This window comes from Pomacea canaliculata, linkage group LG1 (assembly GCF_003073045.1).
Source record: "Pomacea canaliculata isolate SZHN2017 linkage group LG1, ASM307304v1, whole genome shotgun sequence".
Classification (NCBI taxonomy): domain Eukaryota; kingdom Metazoa; phylum Mollusca; class Gastropoda; order Architaenioglossa; family Ampullariidae; genus Pomacea; species Pomacea canaliculata.
In genome coordinates, this window is record NC_037590.1 from 17,020,787 (window position 1) to 17,043,558 (window position 22,772).

Genomic DNA, 22,772 nt, shown 5'->3' on the forward strand with positions numbered 1-22,772 from the left:
GCGTCCTTGATTCTCCCTCCAGTCCTACCAGAGGCCCTGGCCATGTGGTCAGTGGAGGTCTGTCAGGCAATCCTTACTCAGCTTGTTTGGTCACTGCATCCCGCGAGACAGACATGGCGAAGGATGCTGTCGTAAACAAGCCAACAAACAACTGGAACATCAAGAAACCGATCGATAACGATCGGTCACACTGACAAGCGGAAATATCCTGATCAAATGCTTTTCAATAAATCTCATCTCTGTCTCTGTCTCTCTCTGTCTCTCTCTGTCTCTCACTCTCGCACACACACATATACACACTTTACAAAGGTAGGAGGGAGGGGATACAGTCAAAATAAACAGAGAGAACGATTCATTTCGTACCTACCATCCGATTGAACAATAATTTTTAATATTTTATTTCTGAGAAGACTGGGAATTTTGTGTTCACCGTCGCTCCTGATCGATTTTTATCTCTCTCTCCCTCTTTTTTTTTTTTTTTTTGGAGTCTGCTGAACCACCTTGAACAGTTTTTTCTGCCGGAGGTAAGGGAACGCCCGTGACGTCAAAGGCCTCATCGATCTGCTTGTTGCCTGCCTGCGCTCGAGATGCGAGCTCGCGCGGTCCCGCTGCTGAAGCTGAGACGTGCATAACGACCCATGCTCCGCGAAGCTTCGCTGCTTGTTTGAGGAGGAGTGAGGGAGGGTGGGATGAAGAAGAGGGTGGAAGGGAAGCGGCACGTGCGTGGAGGACGGTTGTAAAAGGCCGTGCGAGTTGGCGAGTGCTAGGTGGGAGATAGAGATTGAGGAGAAGCGCCCGCCCCGTGGTCCTGCTCCCCCCGCCGCCTGCAAAACGCTCGCCTGCTCCTCTCTCACCAACCATGGCTGACTCGCACCCCCGATGGGGGATCGCGACTTTTTAAAGGAACTCACAGTTTTGCGCTCAGCTTCAGAAACCGCGTGAACACCATCCAGGCTGCAGGTGCCGCTGACGCAAGGAGGTGTGTGCACGTGCGTGTGTGTGTGCGTGCGCTCGTGTGTGTGTGTGTGAGCACACGCAGGCGCGCTCGCATCTTTTTCTCCTTTTTCCTCTCTCTTCCTGTCACAACGCGCTTCCTCGACGGCCGGACGAGACTGGATAGTGGTGGTGCTTGCTGTTGGTGGTGATGATGTGCGGACAGACACCTATGAACTACCGGCTGGGCCGTATCTTCTGAAACTCTGGAGCTCTTCAGTTTAAAAAAAAAAGAAAAAACCCAACATAGGTGCCTTCCACCTGGCAATGCTCGGAGGATCACCCCATCTTCCAAAAGTGCTGGTGTTAGCAAGTTCTCTGGAATGAGAAATACCTTTGACCCTTGACTTTCTGTTTTGCTAGTCTCGCACTCTTTTGCGCTGCCACGTCCAGCTTTGTTTTCCTTTCATCCTTAAAAAAAACCGAATGACTTTTTGTGATTCAGTGTGTGGACTGAACATCCTGCAACACTCTGACCATTGTGGCAACCTTAAGCGGCGCCTGTCAGTCACGAATGTGTGTGAGCCGATTCTAAGAACTGCTGTTTTCACCAATTTCCAGACGGCCCCGGTTTCAAGATCATAGTGTCCTGGACCATTCCTCCAAAGGTGAGCTTAGCATATGTCTTACATAAATACAAGTGTGTTGTCTATTGTTAACATGTTATTAAGTCTGTCGCTGCTTGCAAGTTGGGATATATTTATTATAATCGTAATGTCTTTCATTCATGTGGTTACTTGTGTAACCTTCTATACTGGAGGCGTGCCGGTGGAAGAAATGAGCGACTTAGTTGCAAGTAAAGAGGAAGGAGAGACATAATCTCTCCCGACGACATGCCGTCTCGCACACTCTCTTCCTATCTAGCAACTTGAGAATGTCTAACTCGTGTCTTAATCGTGTTTGCCATGCTCACCATTTCCTTCTTCTGTCTTTCCGTCTGGAGACTGCGAACATAACCGCCTGAGCTCTCTATCGTTGTATTTTCTTGTTAGCTCTTCTCTTCACTGATTAGCACTTTGCCAGTGAACTGTGCACCTGTCTTGTTGTAACCTAGTGTGAAAGCAAGGGTTCCTTACAAGGGGCAAGTCTGGCATAGCCAGGGGCAGGGATCGAAGCAGATGACGCCACGTTCTCAGGTCAGTTGTTGGGACAGATATCGGGTGTGCAGCAAGCGGAGGAGGACGGGGAGGGATTGGCCAGGAACCCTGGCCTGATTGCTGCTGAGTTCGAGGATTGCGACATCAGCTCATAGCAGGTGAACTGGCAAATGAGGTTTCTGTTGGCGTCTCAGAACCAGAGCATACGTGCTGATGTTTATTACGAGTAAAGATGTCAGCAATACTCAGCGCCAGCTCGCCTGCCAGTCTACGTGGCTGAAACAGTTCTTGATTATTTGTGTTTGTGTTTTTTTTCATGCACGTGCGTCACATCCGCCAGTTAAAACGCACTTTCGGGGCTTTGATTGTACGCTCGATGATACAGCAAGCATCACATCATCGTAGGCACATCTTTAAGGTCCTGCTTTGTTTGTTTGTCTAACCTTCTGGCTGGCTTGTTGGCTGTTTGCTTTTTAAAGAAGAGCTGACTTATTTCATCAGCAGTTGAGTTCTCAATATTAATGACACGTCATTCAGGCTGCGTGTTGTTGTTGTTGTTTGCAACTTAACTGGAGGTAAAGCAGCGTAAAATAACATCTGCGAGGTCTGAACAACTTCTCGTAAATACACACACAGGCCGCTTGGTCTTGATTCTCTATTTTGCCCTGGGAGCAAAGACTTACCTCCGCATCATAACTAAGGTCTCAGAGGACGTAAGTTTCAAACACTAAATACATTACAAACAAGGTCTGCTTTATCTCTAAATACTTACACTTATATAGCTAGGTATAGATAAACCAACGGCGAAGTTTAAGTTGTACTTGTGGTTTTTAAAGGGCAACACGAGTGCAACTTTTTTGTTTATGGTCAGATTAAGTTACTTTTAAAATAATAATTCTCCAAATATGAGCACATAATGACGCTTTATTTTCAAGATATAAGTCTTTAAATATCAGCATTAGCAACTGCCACTAGCAGAAAAAATTACTCTCCTAGACTGGGGAGTTCATGTAAGTATAAGCAGTATTTGTAACAACGAGTTCAGCTAATCTAGCATATCTGTTAGTCGGATGGAGAAACATCGCTCAGACTCTCGTGTTCAGGAAGCGGTTTTTTGCTCAGAAAATTATAAGCTTATTTTGGAATACAACCCTACAGACTTGAACTTTACTTAGAAGCTTCGACTGAAGTTAAAAAAAATAATATTAATTAAAAGTTTCAGATATAGTTCGCTGGATCGATTGGTAAGAAAATCTTGCTCAGATGAAAGTGTAATGGGCAACAATCACCGTTATTGCAGTCGACATTGTAATCCTCAGAGCTTCTCAAACGTGTGTCATCCTCAGTTCTTTTGCTCAATGGTTCCCTCACACTGTCACTTGTTTTTAGCATTGTGGTGGATAAGAATACGACTGACGATGTGTTTGTGACTGTGTCACGATGTTACTTGTAGACCACACCGGTGTACAAACCGTTGATGTTCCACACCTGGTCTTTGATCCTTGTTTAAGCTTTCTACCAACAGTCGTAGTTGGTTTAAAGAGCTCGTGCGTTTGTAGTTGGCATCGCTGTAGGGAGAGGACCTCTTCGTTTTACTAAAAGTCTAGGACTTGCTTGGAGTGTTTGGATAACAGTCACTTTTGAAATGTTTTGAGCAAATTCTTGAGTTTGGTAAGGGATGTATGAACAAAGTAAAGATATGTATAATCTTACCGATCTCTGGACAACGATAATCCGATGACTTTAGGAACTAATTTCATTTGAGTGTCAAAGAAAACATTCAGCAACAGAACATTGTGTTCTTGTTTGTTTTCTTTTACCAAAACTGCATTTTCCTCTTCGAATTCATGCAGATGACGATATATTTAGAAATTCTACCCTTTCGTTACTTTCTGTTTTCTCGCCAAATCCAGGTATGATTAAGAAAAAAAAAATAACGCGTCTCTTAGTCATACCACCGGAATATGTTTTTGTGATACTTTATGCTCTGTTTCCAACGAATCTCGCTGAGCTCTCGTGTTGCCCGTTAACTGTACTCGTAGTAAGACGAGATATCTCGACTATCAGCAGATTTCCTGGAGAAGGCAAGTGAAATGACAAGTTGGGTTTAAATGCTCGATAGTGGCTTATGAATGGTTTCCGCTCATAAAATCGGGTTTCCCGCAAACTGTTTACTTGCAGTCTCGTCTGCGTGCCGGGTCTCGAAGCCCGCCCTGTTTTCCTAATCTTTTTGCAAAGGAAGACAAACTGACCCTAACTCGTGACGTGTAGGACGCCATTTGTCAAGAATGACATTTTCAATCACGTGAACCTTCTTCACTTCAATCAGCTCTTTCTTGCTGAACTCGGGCTGGACATTGCCATGCACAATACCAAGATACACGATGCCAGCCTTAGGAGACCGGGGGTCGCCGGATGGTTTCCGTGATGTCAAGAAAACATGATGGCGTCCTTACATCCCCCAGAACTGTTTTAGAAGCGACGGTAGGTAAATGAATGTTTGCAGCCCGACATTTTGAACAGAGACGATTCGGAACTTCAGTATCTCTCCTTTATGTCCAACTTGCTACTCTCTCTTCAACTCTGGCATAAAGAATCTTCTACTGCTGCACGCCGCTAACATGTTTGACATGATTAACCACTTTATCTCAGAACAGCAGTTTCTGTCGTATAAACAGATATTCTTTTACAAATTGGACTCCCTGTTGTATGCAATGCATCAAGTTTTTCATTTTGACTTTAACCCAGCTGTTTACGATAAATTCTCCTCATTGCATTTGACCTGGGTCCAGAGTGCCTTTCGATTTCCTGCGAATCAGCAGATTTCCGTTAGCGCAATAAATTCACAAGAAACACAATTTTCTAGAAACAGTGATTAAATTCTAATAAGCTGTATGCAGCAATCTTAAACTTAATCTTTTCAGCGGTTGCGCTGCACATTAATGTTACCACCAGCAAGACTACCATACATAAATAAATAAGGAGAAATAAGGAGAAAACATAAAGAAAAAAATCTTGTTCCTCTCCTGCTACCGTCGAGACGTCCTGCACCTGGCTGTCTGCAATGATGAACTCAGTCGAGACTAGGTAACGCAGAAAAGGAGAAAGATAAAGAAGAAAAATAACCGGTTCCTTGTGAGAGGGAGGAATAAAAAAGTGTACAGAAAGATTATCGCTCCTCTACTCTTGCTGTTATCTCTGTGCCGGCGAGGAACACTCATTGCTGATGAATACGTCGGTGTTGTTAAAGTCCAGACACGCTGCCTGAGGAGCGCTTGCTGTTACACAGTCTGTGCGAAATTACCTTCGCTTTCTCTGTTTAAAGATTTACTTGAAAAGAAAATGAGCTTAGTTAAAAGTTTGTGGGTTTTTTTGGGAGGGAGAGTAGGATGGGGGATTATCTATTCCTGGTAAGTGTATCTTTTTTTCGGTTCCCCTTCCCACCAATGATTTTTTTTTTCTTTTTCCTCTTAACTTCAGCTTGACTTCCTCTTAGATTAGCTTTCTTCTGTCTGAACTACTTCTCCAACTGGTGTATGTATGTCTTGTTTGTCCCCTTTTGAGAAAATATCTGAGGTTCAATATAAATAAACCGTTTGTCAGCGTTCCTCTCGCATAGCACAGTAATACCTGAGCCGTGGTGTAGCGGTGTGTCACCACAGACGTATTCTAACGACGTCGCTGGCACGTAGAACGTGGATCTCGCCAAAGCGCGTGCAACTCCAGCCGTAGCCGCCACCGCGGAGTTATCTCCCCTCGACGTGCACGTGGAAGACAGCAGTGCGCATGCAGGGTAGGTAACCTTTTACAGCACGCGCACCTCACCGTGGTGGAGTTGCTGGTGCGGGGTGTCTTCAGACCGAAAATAGCAACAGTGTGAGCTTAACAGGCAAAAGACAAAAAGGGCAGAAGATGAGTCTCGACGAAATCATCGATTAACTGGTCTTTGTGGATTTTTTTAAAAAGTTTATCAATGCAAGAAGTAACAAGGATTTATATTAAAAGTGGTTTTTTGTATTCAAGCTAACAACAAATGAGGTTTATTTTTTTCCTGCTTGCATTTCTTTCTGGTTTGGGATTCTTGGGTGGCCAATGACCCCTTAAAGACTAACCCAAGTTCAAAATTAGTTTCAAACGAGCGGGTCTGGTTCGATAAAATATTATGTTCAGACTAGAAGCGAAAATTCTACATCAGTAGCTAAATACAATTTTTCGAACAAGTAGTTCTCACTTGATGTTTGGAATGAAGTGAAGACCTTACTTCCCGTGATGTCACAAATGTGAGCCGCCAACTGGTACAACTCCTCATTAGCTTGAGCTAATTGGCCATTGGGCACGACCTTTAGTGAAGGCAGAAGTAGGAATTTAGGTTAATTCACCTGTGTCGCTCTTAAATTTATTATGCTTATTTTCGGCTCATCTGCCAGCAACTTTGACTTTATTTTCATGACTCGGATTATCAGTATATTTCTACTACTAACACTAATAATAATAAGCAAAAGAAGATGAAAAAAGAAGAAACATGAACTTTCAAGAAACCTTGTATGTTCGATTGTTCACCTATAGCACTGATAATATTTCAGATTTGATCAATGTTCTTCATATATATCTATATATCACAGTATATATGTGTGTACGTATATATAAATATGAGCTTAGATTTGTAGCTGTAGAGGATGGGTGATGAAATAACTGAGAAGCATGTATAATGCTCGCTCGCACATCTTGCATCACTTGCAGGATGCTGTGCTGTCATCATTCATTGTCGTGTCAGTCGCATCATGTACCTGAAAGCCTGCTGCTGCGATGCTTGCTTGTCATGCTGTATCATTCTTTCTTCATACCTTCCAGTATTCTTAATTCCTACACCTCCTGCTCCGCGTGCATTGCTATAAATAGCCTTTCGCATCTTCTGACAAGTCGAAGAGAGGCATGCACTTGCTCGGGTGGAAAAAATAAACCTTTCAAGACCGTGCGTGCTGCACAATGAAGCCAACGTCTCCTGCTATTCTTAGATAAGTGGGTATTTTTTTCCTTTTTTCCTCCCCTTGTCTTTTTGTGCTCGCCGCTGTTTGCGATGAAAATGGAAGGTTTCTTGTCCTCACAACTCATTCCTGTCATCAGAAGGCTTTCAATAGCCTGGAATCTCTACCCATTCTCTGAACCTCCACCTCCTCTCAGCCCTTAATGCCACCAGTAATTAAGAATCGAGCTAGTGAAGGCCTTTTGTGGAATCAGCACGCTTCTCGGTGCATCAATGGCTGTACCCAGTCACGTGGTTCCATCTCAAGCTTTCACAGAGAAAATGGTCGAGAACGTCGAAGCCTCTGTGGTGTTTTGCTGTCGCTGGTCGTCGATGATGTTCCTCTCTTATTGTTTCGCTTGGCTGCGCTGCTTCAGACAGTCGAGCGCCGCGAGGTGATTTCGTGGAACTGTCTGAGGTCCTAAAGTGAATGAAACGTCTGGAGCTGATTACATACCTGTCTGCTTGCATGGACGTCTCTGTCAAAAGACCGACTGACATGAAAGAATAAATGTGGAAATATTGAATGCCGAAATCTCGCATCCTAAATGACATAAGACAAGTTCTGTCAGAGACCTTTAGCTGAAAATGCCACACACAAAAAAATTCAAAAAATTTTTTCTATTGATTTCCTGTTCAATAGAAGACCTCCATTACTTCAAATGACGTACGATGGGACTAATTTTTTTTTTTTGGCTTATAAAATATTTGATTCGCGAAATTATTAGTGTTATCAGTCCCAAAGAGCTTAAAGTTGTATGAATTAACAGTCATACATAATGACTAAGCCTCTTAGACTAACAAACCTGCATCTCCTACCGCCAGTATAAAGTCACTCGGATAAGCTGCTTTTATTTATTACCATCAGCGAAAATTATTTGTAGTCATGCCTGTAGGCGCAGTTCTATAAATGTAGCAGTACTTACATTTTTTAACCGAGAAAAACGCACAGTCGTAGGCAAGGACATCCTCTCTGGCTCCATGCTGGTTTCCACTTCAAAGCATTCTGCAGAAAAAGTGAATCCACTTCAAGACTTGATCCATACTGATCGATCTTCTCGCTGCTTTTGGTCCCTGGTGGAAAAAAAATATGAATGAAAAGGTTTTCATTCTTAGACTGTTTCCATGACAAATAGCAGTGATCACCCATGACCTCTTTATACAGGAAAAGTTCATAAATCCAGAAGATGCTCTACTCCTGAAAACTTCATGAGATAAAAATGAACAGAAATCGGATTGTGTGCAGTAACTGTTAAGGTGAATCCCAGGTGACATAGTTTTGTATCATCGACCCCTCAGTTAGAACAGAAATCGTTTGTTTTCTTGGAACTAATCTTGTGTCTCTAAACCGGGTGGAAAGAAGTTTTGTTCAGTTTGTCGGGGGATATGTAACCAGACCTAGTTTTTTTAAGTGAAGAATTTATCTGTAGTTGCAAAAACAAAGTACTAGTATAGAAAATCACCGGAGAGAAAGAAACATTGCTAATTAATCTTATGACTTACGGTCACAGTTCCCCTCACCCTGATTAGAACTACATTGCCACCCTCCCTCTCTCGAGAGGACCCCGGTCTGTATCCACCTAGAATAAAAAGTATAACCTCAACAACCTTAATAAAAATACCTTTAATCATTTATTTTAAAAGAATAGGAGAATTGCTCTTTACCATGCAGTATAGCGCGCATTTTTCTCCAGTGAGATCCCTGGATAACTTCAGTTTCAATACAAAGCTCTTATTGCGAAAGAAACTGAAGGTAGGTCTCTCACAAAATATAAAGAAGAATGTATTGAATTTGAAGGGAAGTATTTTACAGAATATAAAGAAGACGTATGCAACGTTTGAGTGTGAGCATGCTCTGACAGCAAGACTTTCAAGAATTTTAATGGCCATTGGGGAGAAGTCACGGAGCAGCTCACAAAAAAAGTTCCTGGCAATGGAAGAGAACATCATAATAGCCTATATAATGCATTAAAAAAGACAGGATGAGGTTAATAAGGGCGACGAAAGATAAAAGATAAAGTCGTGAAGGGTGATAAATCTGTCTCCATAATTCTGAAATAAAAGTGTAACATCATTAAGCGACAGTGTACAGTTCTGGACATGAGCCTAATCGCTCCCACGCCGTCTAGAATCTGTTTTACAGCTTTGATGTTTCTCATCAGGAATATTTTTAATATGACAACAATTTACATTTTAGGGGATTACTTGGACAGATGATAACAAAAATCGAAAATTATTTCTCACTTGTCTGTGAAAATACGTTACGGTGATGACGATTCGTCATTTTGCATGCACACACATGCTGCACGTGCAAAAATGGCGGGGATTTTCCACATCACTTGACACCGTGGCGGTGCCGGGTGCTAGACCTACCCGTTCCCGCCACCAGAACCGTGGAAGGCGCTACTATTTCAGGAAACAAGACCGTGCCTTCCCGCCCAGCCTGGCAGACGCCGCGTGCTTTTCTCCTCACCACGGGAAGAAGTAAGATTTCCGAGGAGGAGGAGGAGGAGGAGGAGGAGGAGGAGGAGGAGGAGGAGGAGGAGGAGTTGGGCCGAAAAGGGAATTGGGGAAGGAGAAAGAAGATTGAAATGTCGGGTTGGCACCCCCAAAAACTGCTGTACCGGAACTGACGTCAAGCCCGCTGATCGTAGACATTCGTCTGTGATACGGACGGGTGACGGAATCTTCGGAAGAAGTTTTGCGATCGGAAGGCTTGCGTCAGCTATCGATCTGCAATCTTTATCTCTCTCTCTCTCTCATCCTCCCCTCATCTTACTACCCTTCCTTCTCCTCCAGTGCCACCACAATCCTCCCAACAACTCCTTCTCCGCTGATGAAATCTATAGCAGGCCGGGGAAACAGGTTCGGAGCGTGCGGTAGAGAGCCCAAGAACGTGCGAGGATGCCCGACGCGCGTGCTCGCTCTTTCAGACTATTTTCACCTGGCTTGTTACTGTTTGCCCGAGGTCGTTTCCTCATATCTCCATGGCACACTGTTGTTTTTTTTCCTCTGTCAATCACATACATTTCTTTAATTCAAGTGCCTTTAAAATGTCTTTGTCAAGTGCCTTTATCTTTGCCTTCAACTCTGCTACTTTGAGAACGGACTTTTTACCTGCAACCGCCGTATTTTAGCCACAAGAGTCTACAAAGCCTTCACTGCTGTCTAAGATCGGTGCTAACGGCATAGATGTAATTCTACAGTTGACATTATGTTAATACTGGCATCAGACCATGACGTAACGCGGTCACGTGATGAAGCTGAACCTCAGTGTAGAAGAGCCTCAGTTAATGATAGGCGTAGTCCGTATCACGATTCTGTTTGTTCGAATGATCCAGTTCTCGTTAAGAGACTTACCTGACTGCTGGACTTATTTTGGCAGGTGTGTAGATATGCACATGGGGCGAGTGGTTCTCCCGTCAAAACATCAGCGCAGTTGTTGACAGGCACTAAGTGCAGATTTTTGTCTGCTTGAAAGAGAGGCCAAACCTTCAAAAAGAAGTGTGCTGCTCGGGGGTTCATCTTACAAAAACATTGCAATGAGTTGTTCTACTTTATCAGACTACCTGTTTCTGACCATTGTGAGGTTAGCATACCTATTCTGGCCAGACTCTTGGTAAAACTCAAGAATAGTTTATGCTTCTCTGCAAAATGCGTGTCTACTCCTTCAGGACAATGGCAAATGGGGTGGGTGGAGTATAACTGTAAGAAAATAATGAGGAACAAAATGAAAAAAAAGCCAAACTACTTAAATCAAACCAACCAGGTAACCCTAACCAAGTAAATAACTGCCTAAAGTATCACCGAGAGCCGGATTAATGTCTTTCCTCCGATCACTTGATCAAATAGCGGGGTCGGGTGTACCTGCCCATAACAGGAGAGCCTACAGCCAAAGTCTTCATTACGCCCTGAATCACTTTCAGTTGAACCCAAAAGACCCAGACAACAATTGCTCTTAGCGGAGTGTCAGGGGATAATTGCCTCTTTCCTAGCACTAAGCTCTCCTGCGAGAGGAAGCAACAGAAGTGGTGCCAGACCCAGAAGGACCGCTTTGTCAGCGCGCACCTCCATTTCTTGGACGATTCGTACCTTTGCTGAGGAAAGGAAAGTTCACTTCAAAAGAGGTCCTGTTCTGTTCTTGAAGTGCAGCTCCTTGTAGGCCATTAACTGTTTTTGGCAGTCCTGGTGCGGGATGATCTTCGCTGTGGAGACAGGGAATAATTGAGAACCGAGAAAAAAAAAGAAAGGGTTATGTAATGAGGCAAAGGAACAGGTCTTGTAGGTTCAAGTCTGTCGATGGTACTGTTAACTGGCAGTGGGTGAGCACGTGACAGCTTGGTTTGGGGAACACAAAAGAATAGTTAAGTGTAAAAGACCTAAAGTGAGACATTGTCTGTAATATCAGCTGTCAGTGTTTGCAGTTCCCTAAAAGATCATTAGACAGACTGCTTCTAACTCCACAACAAACTCACTGACACATGTCAATGTTTATTATTGTTTTTCCTGATATTAGTGTATTCAAGGGTTTACACAGTGGGCGTTACTCATCTCAAAAACATTTGCTTTTCTACAGCGATCTCCCTAGTCTGTTGTCATTGATTCGAGCTTCAACCCTCGACAACATGTAGGAGTAGAGAAACACCGAAAAGCATCCTACGTTTCCACGCCTGATTTGTTTTTGTTAGAAAGTTATTTCTCGCAGCCTTCAACACACCGATACGTCTACTGGCTAAATATTTTTTTAAGGATTCTCACAATTTGTACCCGCTTCTGATCACTCAGCACCCTGAATCCCGACTTATCTAGACGACTTATCTTCGCCTTCCTACCAGCTCAACAGTCGTTGTCAAATGAACTGTTTACTTTGTGCGAGGAGCGTTTAGTGCCGCTGACAAGATGAAAGGATGGGTACCCGGACCCACCGATCACTCACCACCTGCAGAGGCGTTATTGACGCCATCCCAGATCGGGCAGGTGGAAAATGATAATGCTAATCGTTAATGTCGTCAAGAAATGTAAATATGGCCTCCCTGCCGAGCGTGACATCTGTGTCAGAGGGAGGGCTAAACTAAGATAAATGGGTGACGTGCGTTGTCTGCGGCAGGAGGCGTATAAACAGCTGGGGTGACTGCAGCTGCAGCAACGCAGCAGCGCCAAGAGGACCTGCAGCAGCAGTTGTAGTGGTAGCCGCAGCTCTGTAAAGGGTGAAAGTAATATTAACAGTGAACCTGATTCAGTGGTTATGGCGGTGGTGGTTGTTACACTCAATGGGGTTGGTAGGTTGAGAGACAGATTTTTGGCTTGTACGCTATTCCTTTTTTTTAAAATGTAATCATGAATATTTTTCTTATCAATATTTCTACCCTGAATATTGCTTCATAGTTGTGATATTTGATACTTCAATACCCAGTAAAAACAAAGGAGTATGATACTTTTAAAGTCTCAGTCTATTGTTTCTCTTTTTTCAGAACTCGCACTCTATCCAAGGCTGATACCCTTTCACCAGTGGTGAAGGAATGGTGGAACTACCTCTCGTGACCCGCCAGCTTCACACCTTTCAAAGACCGAAGACCCAACCTCAGAGCCTTTTCGCGGCATCCCTCCTCATCTTCGCAACCACCATCAGCAACTCCGCAGCAGCCACCGACTTTCGGGGCCTTACTGGGCTCGTCACACTCGTCTGCCGACACCAGGCAAGGAAGGGCGGCAACAACAGCGTCATTCAGGTGAAACCCTCACCATGAGCGACAGCAAGGAAAACAAGTCGCCGCGGAGCAGCACCTCCGACAACCTGCAGCTGCTGACGCTGAAGGACCACTACGACGTGGAGCGCGAGCTGGGCCGCGGCACGTACGGCAAGGTGGTGCTGGCGCGCTGCCATCAGACCAACACTCATGTGGCACTCAAACTTCTGCCCAAGACCAGCACCAAGCTGCGAGACTTCCAGCGAGAGTTCCAGCTCAGCTACTTCCTGTCACCTCACGCCAACATCGTGGACACATACAACGTGGCCTTCGAAACGCGATCTTCCTACGTCTTCGCCCAAGAATTCGCTCCGTTGGGAGACCTCTTCGACGCGATCCCGCCGCAGCTGGGCATGTCCGAGGCCGATGCCAAGGCCGTGGTCAAGCAGCTGGCCTCGGCTCTGGAATTCATGCATAGCAAGCAGCTGGTGCACCGCGACATCAAGCCGGAGAACGTTCTGGTCTTCTCCGCCGACTTCTCTCGGGTCAAGCTAATGGACTTTGGCATGACACGCAAGCACGGCGCCATGGTGCGGAAGACCAACGGTAGCATCCCGTACACGCCGCCGGAAGTCTGCGAGGCCGTACGCAACGAGAGCGTGCTGGTGACGTCAGCGGCTGACGTGTGGGCGTTGGCCGTCCTGCTATTTTGCATGCTAACGGGCAACTTTCCCTGGGAGAACGCCGACATCGGCGACGTGTACTTCAAAGAGTTCGTTCTATGGCAGCGGCGCAAGACCACCAAGCTTCCCTCCCAGTGGCGCCGCTTCACTCCTCGGGCCATGAAGTTCTTCCGCAAAGCTCTGGACGTCAAACCCGAACGGCGCTGCGACGTCCGAGAGATCCACAAGTACCTGGCCGACGGCTGGACGCGCAAACCCCGCACCACCACCACCAACGATAGCGACGACGACTCTGGCTCGTCAGCGTCGTGTGGAGGGCACATGGACGAGCTCAGCTGCATGCTACGCGACTACGGCATCGAGACCCGCGTCGACCGTCGCTTGCGGGAGCGCCGCATCTCCGAGTGGCTCCTGTCTTTATGACTAGACCTCCTGAGGGTCATTCTCAAGCCTTGTCGCATGCTGGCGGAACTCGTGTCGCTAGTGGCGTGCTGCCTGTGGGGTCTGGTGTTCGGTCACGGTCTGCTGGTGCTGCTGGCCGTCGCGGTGACGCACGCGGTGTGGACGCTGTGGCGAACTAACGTTTTGTCTAACTTTCTTAGGTCGCTCAATGTAACGTCGCCAGGCCGAGTGTGTCGTTTCTAACCAACGTAGTACATCTTCCTCCTTCCTCCTCTTCCTACAGCATCCTCTTTTTAAAAAAAAACCAAACCCAGATGCATATGACTACTTTTATAGCCGAATATTTTTAAAATCTAGAGACCCTCGTTTACCCGATCGTGATGGGGGTAGTTTGTTTTCCTCCCCAGTCTACGGCTGACTAGCAATAAGTGTGGATCCATGCTTTTATGCAACAATAGTCGCCGCTCGCCGTCTTTCTCGCTCTGTGATTGGACAGAACGGACTCAAAACCAAACTTAAAACGCAGATGAAAATCTGTAACTGCAAACATTAGAGAGCTCGAGCCAAGGGTGGATTCATTTCGAAATACGGAAACAATAGAGAAACGTACCTGGACTTTGTCTGAACACAAAGTCACATTCCGAGGGATTTTTTTTTTTTAATGACTACTTTTTTTAAAGTGAAGCGAAGAGGTCAGAAGTACTTGTCAATACTCTCTATCTCTCTCTCTGTTTCGTGGACCCGGCTCAGTTGTTGCTGTTCTGTGATAATCAGGCATACGTCCCTAGAAAGGACGCAGCTTGGGTCTGAGCAGTTATGAGATACGACCTCGTGGTCACAGGACTGTAGAACGTGTTGCATTGTAGGCTTTCTGTGTCTAACCAGGCGTAGCGAGTGGGGTTAGCTGTAACCAACCGTCTCGTGTACTTATTTCTATGCCTTCCTACGCTCTGCCAGCAGATTAGAGCAGTTAGAAGCCTAGAAGTTAGACAATGCAATAGCCAGGACTAGCGAATGCAATCCTTTTTGTAAAAAACAAACAAAAAAGATACAAACGTGTCAATGACTTGGGGGATCACGAGAATTTATTTTGATAAGCATTATTATTTGTAAACCAACATGAAATGGTGTGCGAATGATCGCAGATGCATGACCCATCCTTTTGTGAACCTCATCCTACATACTAAACGTGAAGTACTTAATTTAATTTAGAATTTTTTTGTGATCGGTTGAGGTGTGGTGTCGAGTCTTGTGTTATGCATTAATGACAATGAGGCTTTGTGAACAAGGACACGCTTATACAGGAAAGAGGTGTGATTTTTATTTTTTTTTTTTTTTTTTTTGGCACTAGTTATGTCTTTTCTGTTCTAAATTCGTCTGTAATTGTGAATATAAAACTGTTGATTAGTCAAACTAGACATACACACAAAGAAAACTCGTTTTCCTTTATAAACTCGTTGGAAACAGTGGCGATACTCCAGATGTGTTTTAGTCAGGTTCATTTAGCTTCTATTCAACAGACATCAGAGCCGAATGTTCAGACAACCATTTCCTGAGGAAATGTAGATCATCAGGACTTGTACTGTAGGTACAAAATTACACTAACTTGTCAAAAAATGGCATCTTCCCCTTGTAAGAGAATAAGCTGGAGACTTGTACAATACAGACTGAGTACAAGCGCATTGATTGATGAGATAAGCTAAATGGCATCTTTATTTCTTTATTTATCAATCGATGTTTGATTAGGAACGATTTAACTTAGCAGGTGCATCCGGCTGACAAACCGTTTTGTAATTCCAAAATGTACTTATTTATTTATATTTTTTTTAAATTCTGGCCCTGTTTCAGTTAAATAAAATCGTTCATAAACAGTCGCATTCTGTATCACTGAAGTTTTAATTAATTTTGTTTCTTTGGGTTCGTGCAATGTTGCCTGGAGATATGGGATGGGAAACATTCATTCGGCATCAGGGATAGGTTGAAGATAGAACTTGGAGCAAAAGGAAGTGGCTAAAGACATCACTGATAAAACCACTTCCTATCTTAAATCACGATTATGTCATCTTAGCACACTCAGTTTTATTTCCCTTTTCCAGCATTCACTATCTCACTCCTTATCCAAACTTTTTATGATTATTTTTAAACCTTTAAAACATCAAACTAGCGTCTTTTCCGTTTTATTTTAAGATTTTCATAACGAGCTCAGAGCAGTGAAAAATAAAAAAACTTGTTCAGTTCATTTTAAGGTGAAAAAATAAAATTTAGTAAATTGTGTACTTTACAGATTGTTGGAGTCTCTGGGGGTACAATAATATCCTTAAAGATACTTATTACTGTGATATTATAATTTATATATTTAATTTTTCGCATCAAGCTGTCAGAGGAGTTTAACGAAATGCACCAAGGCAGTGATCGAGCAACATTTGCGCAATTTTGTTAAATTTAGCCGTTTTCTCATAAACCGTAGTATCGACTGGGTGCCTGGGTGCAGCTCCGTTGTTTTAATTTTCTTCTGTGGGAATGTGTACTGCACCATTTGATGAAGTGTTGTTGAAGCTAGTTGCCTTGGAGCAGAAAGCATCCCGACTGCATTAGGGTGGGTTTGTCTTATCTGGACGTACAGGACATTCAAAACGTTTTCCGTTGTTTTGTTACAACTGTTAATCTGTTTCAAACTGCGATGCTTGTGAAAAGGTTTGTGGTGTTTTGTTAAAGCTCTCCTTCTCTCAGACAGCCTGTGGGTGAGTGGGGTGTTGACGTGTTCATAACATGATATTTTCATTCGTCTTTCTACAGATCATTGTGAGGTGAGCGCTTATGAATTATTAAATTATTGAAGTGAATTGTATTTTCCATTTGTACGAAGAAGAGAATAAAAATTCATATATCAGATTTGGACTGAAATGTCTTTGCGGTTTTGGGAGAATGACGACATCTCTTTCTCGTTCTCCACTTTTCACTTTTTGTTCTTTCTCTGTCTCGTCTTTTGGGTCTGCGCATGTTAGCAAAGGTTAATTAACAAAAGAACTAAAGATAAAAGAAAGAAATAAAGAAGATAAAGGGTTTGCGAGATCAAGGGAGGCAATGTCACTTCCATCTTCCTTTTCTTTGTTTCTTCCTCCCTGATGTTTTAAAACTCGAGAAGTTTCCTTTTAAGTTCAACAAATGCATTTCCTCCATATGTAGTCTTCACCGTGGTCACATATTAGTGCCATGTCGCTAAGACTGAAATAAAATAAAAAAATAAATTTTACGGTCGAACTAATTGATTTCTGAGCAAGAATATTTCCAAAAATGTGCTGCTTATAAGAAAGTTCTTGCTTGATGAATATTTTCGTTTTGAAATAAAATAAGATCTTTCAATATTTAAACAAGATGTTATCAAAATATGCAAGTAACCTAGACTGCACAGCTAAGACACAATATATACATAAATGCACAAAAGACAATGCAAACGCATATGATAAACATTTATCTAATGATTATGCTTAAAACTTCGACAATTATGAATTTACTAAAGTTTAAATAGCTTCCGAAAGGTGGAGCTTTGCAAAACAAGGACTGAAAAAATGGACTGGGACAAGACTGGAAGGTCCAAACCCTGAGGTTGAGGGACGCCATCAAGCAAAAGAAACTTTAATCTCACTGGCCACAGATCCATGACTTACTTGAAGAATATGCACGCAGGAAGTCTTTTGTTAAAGATATCAGCATAGCTAAAATAAATCTTTGAACGTTTATCGTGGTTATCCACAACTCTACAATTTAGCCAATTATTATAACAAGCCATCGCGAATCAAAGATCAACACACTTCATCACTGAACCATGCCAGGAGTTTGTCATTCATCCGTACAATCCAGCCTTCTAATGATAAATCAAATCTCAGTTTTTAAGAGTGTCAATGCCGGCTTGCCGCAGTCAAGTACAATCCAATCTTCTTGTGAGAAATAAAGTCTGGCTTCTGTGTCTGCGGGCTTTTAATTCCACAATCAGACATCTACGTGCCACATCGTTCTTTAAAACTGGAGCTAAGTGATCATTATAAAGTAAACACATTGTTATGGTGTAGATGTGTATACAGCAACAGGTATATTTTTCAAACGGTGTTAAAATTATGAACACTGAATGAGTTATGTCTGTCAGCAAGCCAAGAATTCCCTGCGGCCCACTACAGTTCTATTGCCATGATTTCACAGCCGCCCCTGGGAGAGACCTGGTGAACGTTCAGACGTTGTTTGCATGCAGCCGCCAGTAGAAGCCAGGCTGGCGAAGTGGAATCGATGTCTCCTCGTGTATTCAAACAACCCAACCAGTTTAACTCTGTCCTTCCTCTTTCATAAAAATTGTTATTTGGAAGTGAGCCATCTAATAAAAAACAATCTTCTTAATGAATACTATGTATTTTCAATCGATATATTTTATTCATTGATCTCGCAGCTAGAGCTCCCTAGAAATAAACATGTCTCTGTTTCTCTGTCCCTTGGTCGATACTTTCCGTGGTTTAATTGTTAGAAGCATAAACAATTCAAAGTCAGTCGCAATAAACGGTGGTACGTGAAAGGTCAGTTGGACTACGGACATTGTAAACACTATTTTCCACAGACCAGCCAGAGTCTTGGTGTGCAGGCCCTCGCAGATGGCAACAATACCAATGCCGGGGCTGACATATGTGAGAGTATGTGAGTATATATATATATAGTGTATCGGTTTAAATATGTTTGCATGAGAAAGAGACTTCAGACTTCTTTGATCAGTGTACATTCACGCCAATAAAAGAAGACCGGTCACATGTGCAAACATTTATATTTTGTAATATAACAAAAAGAAATAACTATTCAAAGTATATAGTTGAATGAAGGGAAATTAACAATATGGACAGCATACAAAGGAAAACATATTAAATCTACAAAACTATGGGCTAGCTCATGGATATTAAAAACACAGATGTGTACACACAGCTACATTTTCAGACGAACTAAACGAAATAACCCGGTATATTCATGACTGGAAACTAACAAACAGTGGACATAACTATGGAAACAACAGGTAAAGTGCAACTCCCAATCAATGGCTCTCCTTTCAATCAAATGTACTCGTTCACTTGTCCTACTTCATCCTTCTGCATTGCGGCGCCTATTACATTTCCCTTTTTTTGTCCGCAAATAACTAATTCCCTTTTAAAACCAGGTCTGGTATCTATTGCACCTATGTCTTATTTCTGATGTTCAAGTTTTTGCCGATACATTGCTTTCATCAAGTTTGCAAAATGGTCCTATCGTTTTCATCTCCGTCCATAAAATGGCGAAGACTAAGACATTCATTGATTAATTTCTTCTCGCCAGCTCCTAATTTCACACGCTGTGGAAGATTACCACGGAGGCAAGATACCGCCCATTGCTTTGCGAACTATTCCTGCCTTCCGTTAGACCTATCTATTCAGTTTATCTCTCCCTTGTCTCCAAAGGTTCCAAAGGGTTGCGCCGACCGCCGATGGACCTGATCTCCGAGAGATTACCCATCCGCGGTTTGAATTTCTGGCCCATTAGTTCAAATAAAAATGCATGAGCTTTTGTTCCCCGAGATGCACGTCTGTTCCACCGCCACAGGCATCTTGGGGGAAAACTAGACGGATGGTTTTTTCCCCTTTATGCATACATGGGCAACTATTTATTTTTTTCCAAGGAGGTATGTGCTCTTCTTTCGTCTTGGATTCGGCCCCAATCTCTTCGTCAAAAAAGGTCGAGGATATGTCTTTTCTTCCAGGGACTCTTGAGACAGGCATCGACTAACGGCCACCGAGACCTCCCAGTCTCGTTTTACGGCGAAGATCATCGTCATGATCAACAAAGTTTGCTGGCGATAAACTCGAGCGTTGGCTGTAAAAAGTCTTGCTGCTCAGCGGATGAAGGAACTAAACACTCAATAACAATAGCTAAAAGATACATGGTTGTCATGTATATGTTGCATTTTTGTGATCTGTTACTTTGGCACAGACAAATGTCGAGGATGATGAGGTTTTTATTTTATCAAGCCCTAAAAAAACAAGATTTTGTTTTCTTTTCCAAAAAGGTTACCCTCAGGTCGACGCTGCAAATGTTTGAACCTACGGCACCGAAAGGTTGATGAGAAATGATAAAATCTTAAGTTTTTGGCCTATTTCCTGATTTATTGCTGACTGCATGTTCTCACATTTTATGTTAATTTTTTCCCAGCCGTTCTTCTCTTCCCCATGTTGCTGTGACAGCTTGGCATCACTTGGACAAGAGATGAGCCTGAGGTCCTTTGCTTGGGCTGAAAATAAAGCTGCACCAGAGTCAGGCATCTCCCTTCTCCTCCCATCTCCTCCTCCTCCCATAACACCGTTATCAATGAGTAGCCATAAGAACATTAATCTCTACACTTGAAAAGGGAAGAAAGAGTGTCATGTGTTTGAGAGAGAGAGAGAGAGGCAGATGATCATAAATACTGACTGACCTACCCACCAATAGCAATATTATTTCTGCAGACTTCTTTCTATTTTCTTGGTCACTTTAGAATGCCAACGTCTACACAGAAAAATATTAAACCCACCAATAACAATTCTTAATAACCATAAAATACCTTAGCCGACCTTCATCCCAGACAGTCACAGCAACCAGGAACTGATGCACAGACACATCGTCTAGGTCGTGCTCCGACATGCGCCACCATCCAACTCAGACACGTCCAAACTAAAACACCGCATCACACATTCAAACGCGTGCTTCCACAAAAATTATGTTGATAACTGGCCAAACCACAATTTATCATAAAAAAATCTGTACAGCTAAAACAGTTGTTTATCTCCCCCTCAAAAAAAAAAAATTAAAAGCTTTGTTGAAAGAAAATCTGGAAGAAGTTATTTTTTTCCCCTAAAATGCAAAACAAAATTTCGTCGATTGTGACAAACAAGATATCTACAGTTTTGGAACACAGCACCAGCAGTGAAGGTACAGAGGAGGGGTCGTCTCTTGCCTTTAAAGAACAGAGCCAGACGCGGACAGAAAATCGAACGCGGGACATGAAATCTTGTCCGGGCCGGTGGTGCGGTGCAATCTCTCGCAGAAATTCACGTATTGATTGGCAACAGCCAAAGGTCGGGGAGCCGCAGCCCGGCTTGCCCACTCGACCCTCCTGATTCGCACCCAACGCAGATATTTTGGGCAAATCCTTGCTAACAGCCACCAACCTGACGTCAACATTTTTTTTTTTTTTTTTCTTTTTTTGGCTGAGTACCCAGGACTGTCCAGAGAGTCTGGGGTGTCTTTGGACATCGGTCCAAGAGTGGGTGTGTGTCGAGTTGGGAAAGGGGTAAGAGGAGAGTAGAGAGATGAAGTCGTCCTGTGTTGACGGTCCCACCTTTAAAGAGTGAGCTCAAGTTTTCCTTTACTCCTTTCTCGATAAAGGTCGTCGTCTCCCAGGCTATATTTGGCTGCAGATCGATGATCACCAGAGCTCGGTGCCGTTACTGGATTGGACGCGACGGTGCGAGTGCTAAAGTTCTTTTAACTTGCAGCCAGATAGTCTGGCTGATGGTAGCCGATCATTAAATGTGGTTTAATATATGCCTCTCTAGGGAATGAATACGACAGAAAGAAAGAATTATTTTCTTGACTTGAACTGAGGACTACAGAGTGTCAGACATCTTTACATGTAAATCATGATTTGTATCGCTATGTCTCCAAGAATGTTTTTTGTTTGTCTGTCTATCCTGATTTTTTTCTGTCTTAACTGCTATCCACATCCTTTTCTCCACCTGTTTTCTCCCTCTACATGATGTTTATTGCATGCAAATGTCTGATCCCATTGCAATATTAACAATTCTAGACTAGCCACAGTTTTAAACACCGCTGACCCTCTTCCCTCTCCTCCCTTCCCCTCAAGACTTGCTGCAGAGTACATCTGTTATTGAACTTTATGGTCGGGAGTTGTCTGGACTGGCTGAGGCAAACGGCGTTCCAGTCCAGAAGCGTTTCCTGCAACTTTGTATTTACGATGTCTAGCAAACATTGTGGCGCTCTGCACTTTCTCCATCATGGTGCAGCAATACAGCAATACAGCAATACAGTAATACAGCAATACAGCAGTACAGCAATACAGCAGTACAGCAGTACAGCAGCTTGGAGGAGAGATGCTTGGCTTGTTTTAGATAAAAATGTGTGATTCCGGAGAGATGGAAGTCTTTCCAACTTTCCAACTGACGCCAGAGAGGTCGCTGATGATTGTCACATCCTCAGACTGAATAATATGGCGGGTCTCTCTGCAAGACAACCATAGAGATGCAGAAATTGCGTGCATACCAACAAGGTACAGCTGTGTCTTCATTAACCGAGAAATCTTGCCCGTTGTCGATCCTATTTATCGTAGCATACGAAGAAGACGCTCGTTCGATTCGAACTTACATCGTGAACTAGGTTCAGGAGGAAGAAAGGTTCCATGGCAGTCTTTCTTCTGTTGGGTGACCCCTGGTGCCGACTGGCTGAGATCTTGCTTCAAGAGAAACGAGGACAAAATCTTTTGCCATCCTGCATCGGAAAGAGACAAAGAAAGTTTCTGGCAGAAAGACCGGATGGTAGTGATGGTATTAAAGAAAGAAATAGTTCTTAGCTAGTGTGAAAAGGTGACAAAGTTGTTAAGCAAAATAAATATGCATGCTACATAATTCAATGTATATTGTCAATCTAAATATGACACACATGAAGACTAGACTAATGCACTGTTTGGATAAATCAAAAAGGAAAAACAACATGAATTGTGACTAACTGGTTTTTGGTAAGAATAACTGCTAAATACCTGAGTCTGGTCAAGACGGGGAAAGATCGCTTATTTAAAACACCGCTTTCTTCCTTCACAGATTAAACGTTGGCT

At 43.2% G+C, this 22,772-nt stretch overlaps 1 protein-coding gene across 1 annotated transcript; it reads left to right on the top strand.

The window, feature by feature from the left end:
* Positions 1 to 300: 300 nt before the first annotated feature.
* LOC112571278 (serine/threonine-protein kinase SBK1-like) lies at positions 301 to 16,777 on the top strand. The gene is made up of 2 exons (XM_025250173.1): positions 301 to 1,601; positions 12,585 to 16,777. Exon 2 carries the CDS (start codon positions 12,857 to 12,859, stop codon positions 13,904 to 13,906), a length of 1,050 nt encoding a protein of 349 aa, XP_025105958.1. The 5' UTR covers positions 301 to 1,601; positions 12,585 to 12,856; the 3' UTR covers positions 13,907 to 16,777.
* Positions 16,778 to 22,772: the final 5,995 nt, after the last annotated feature.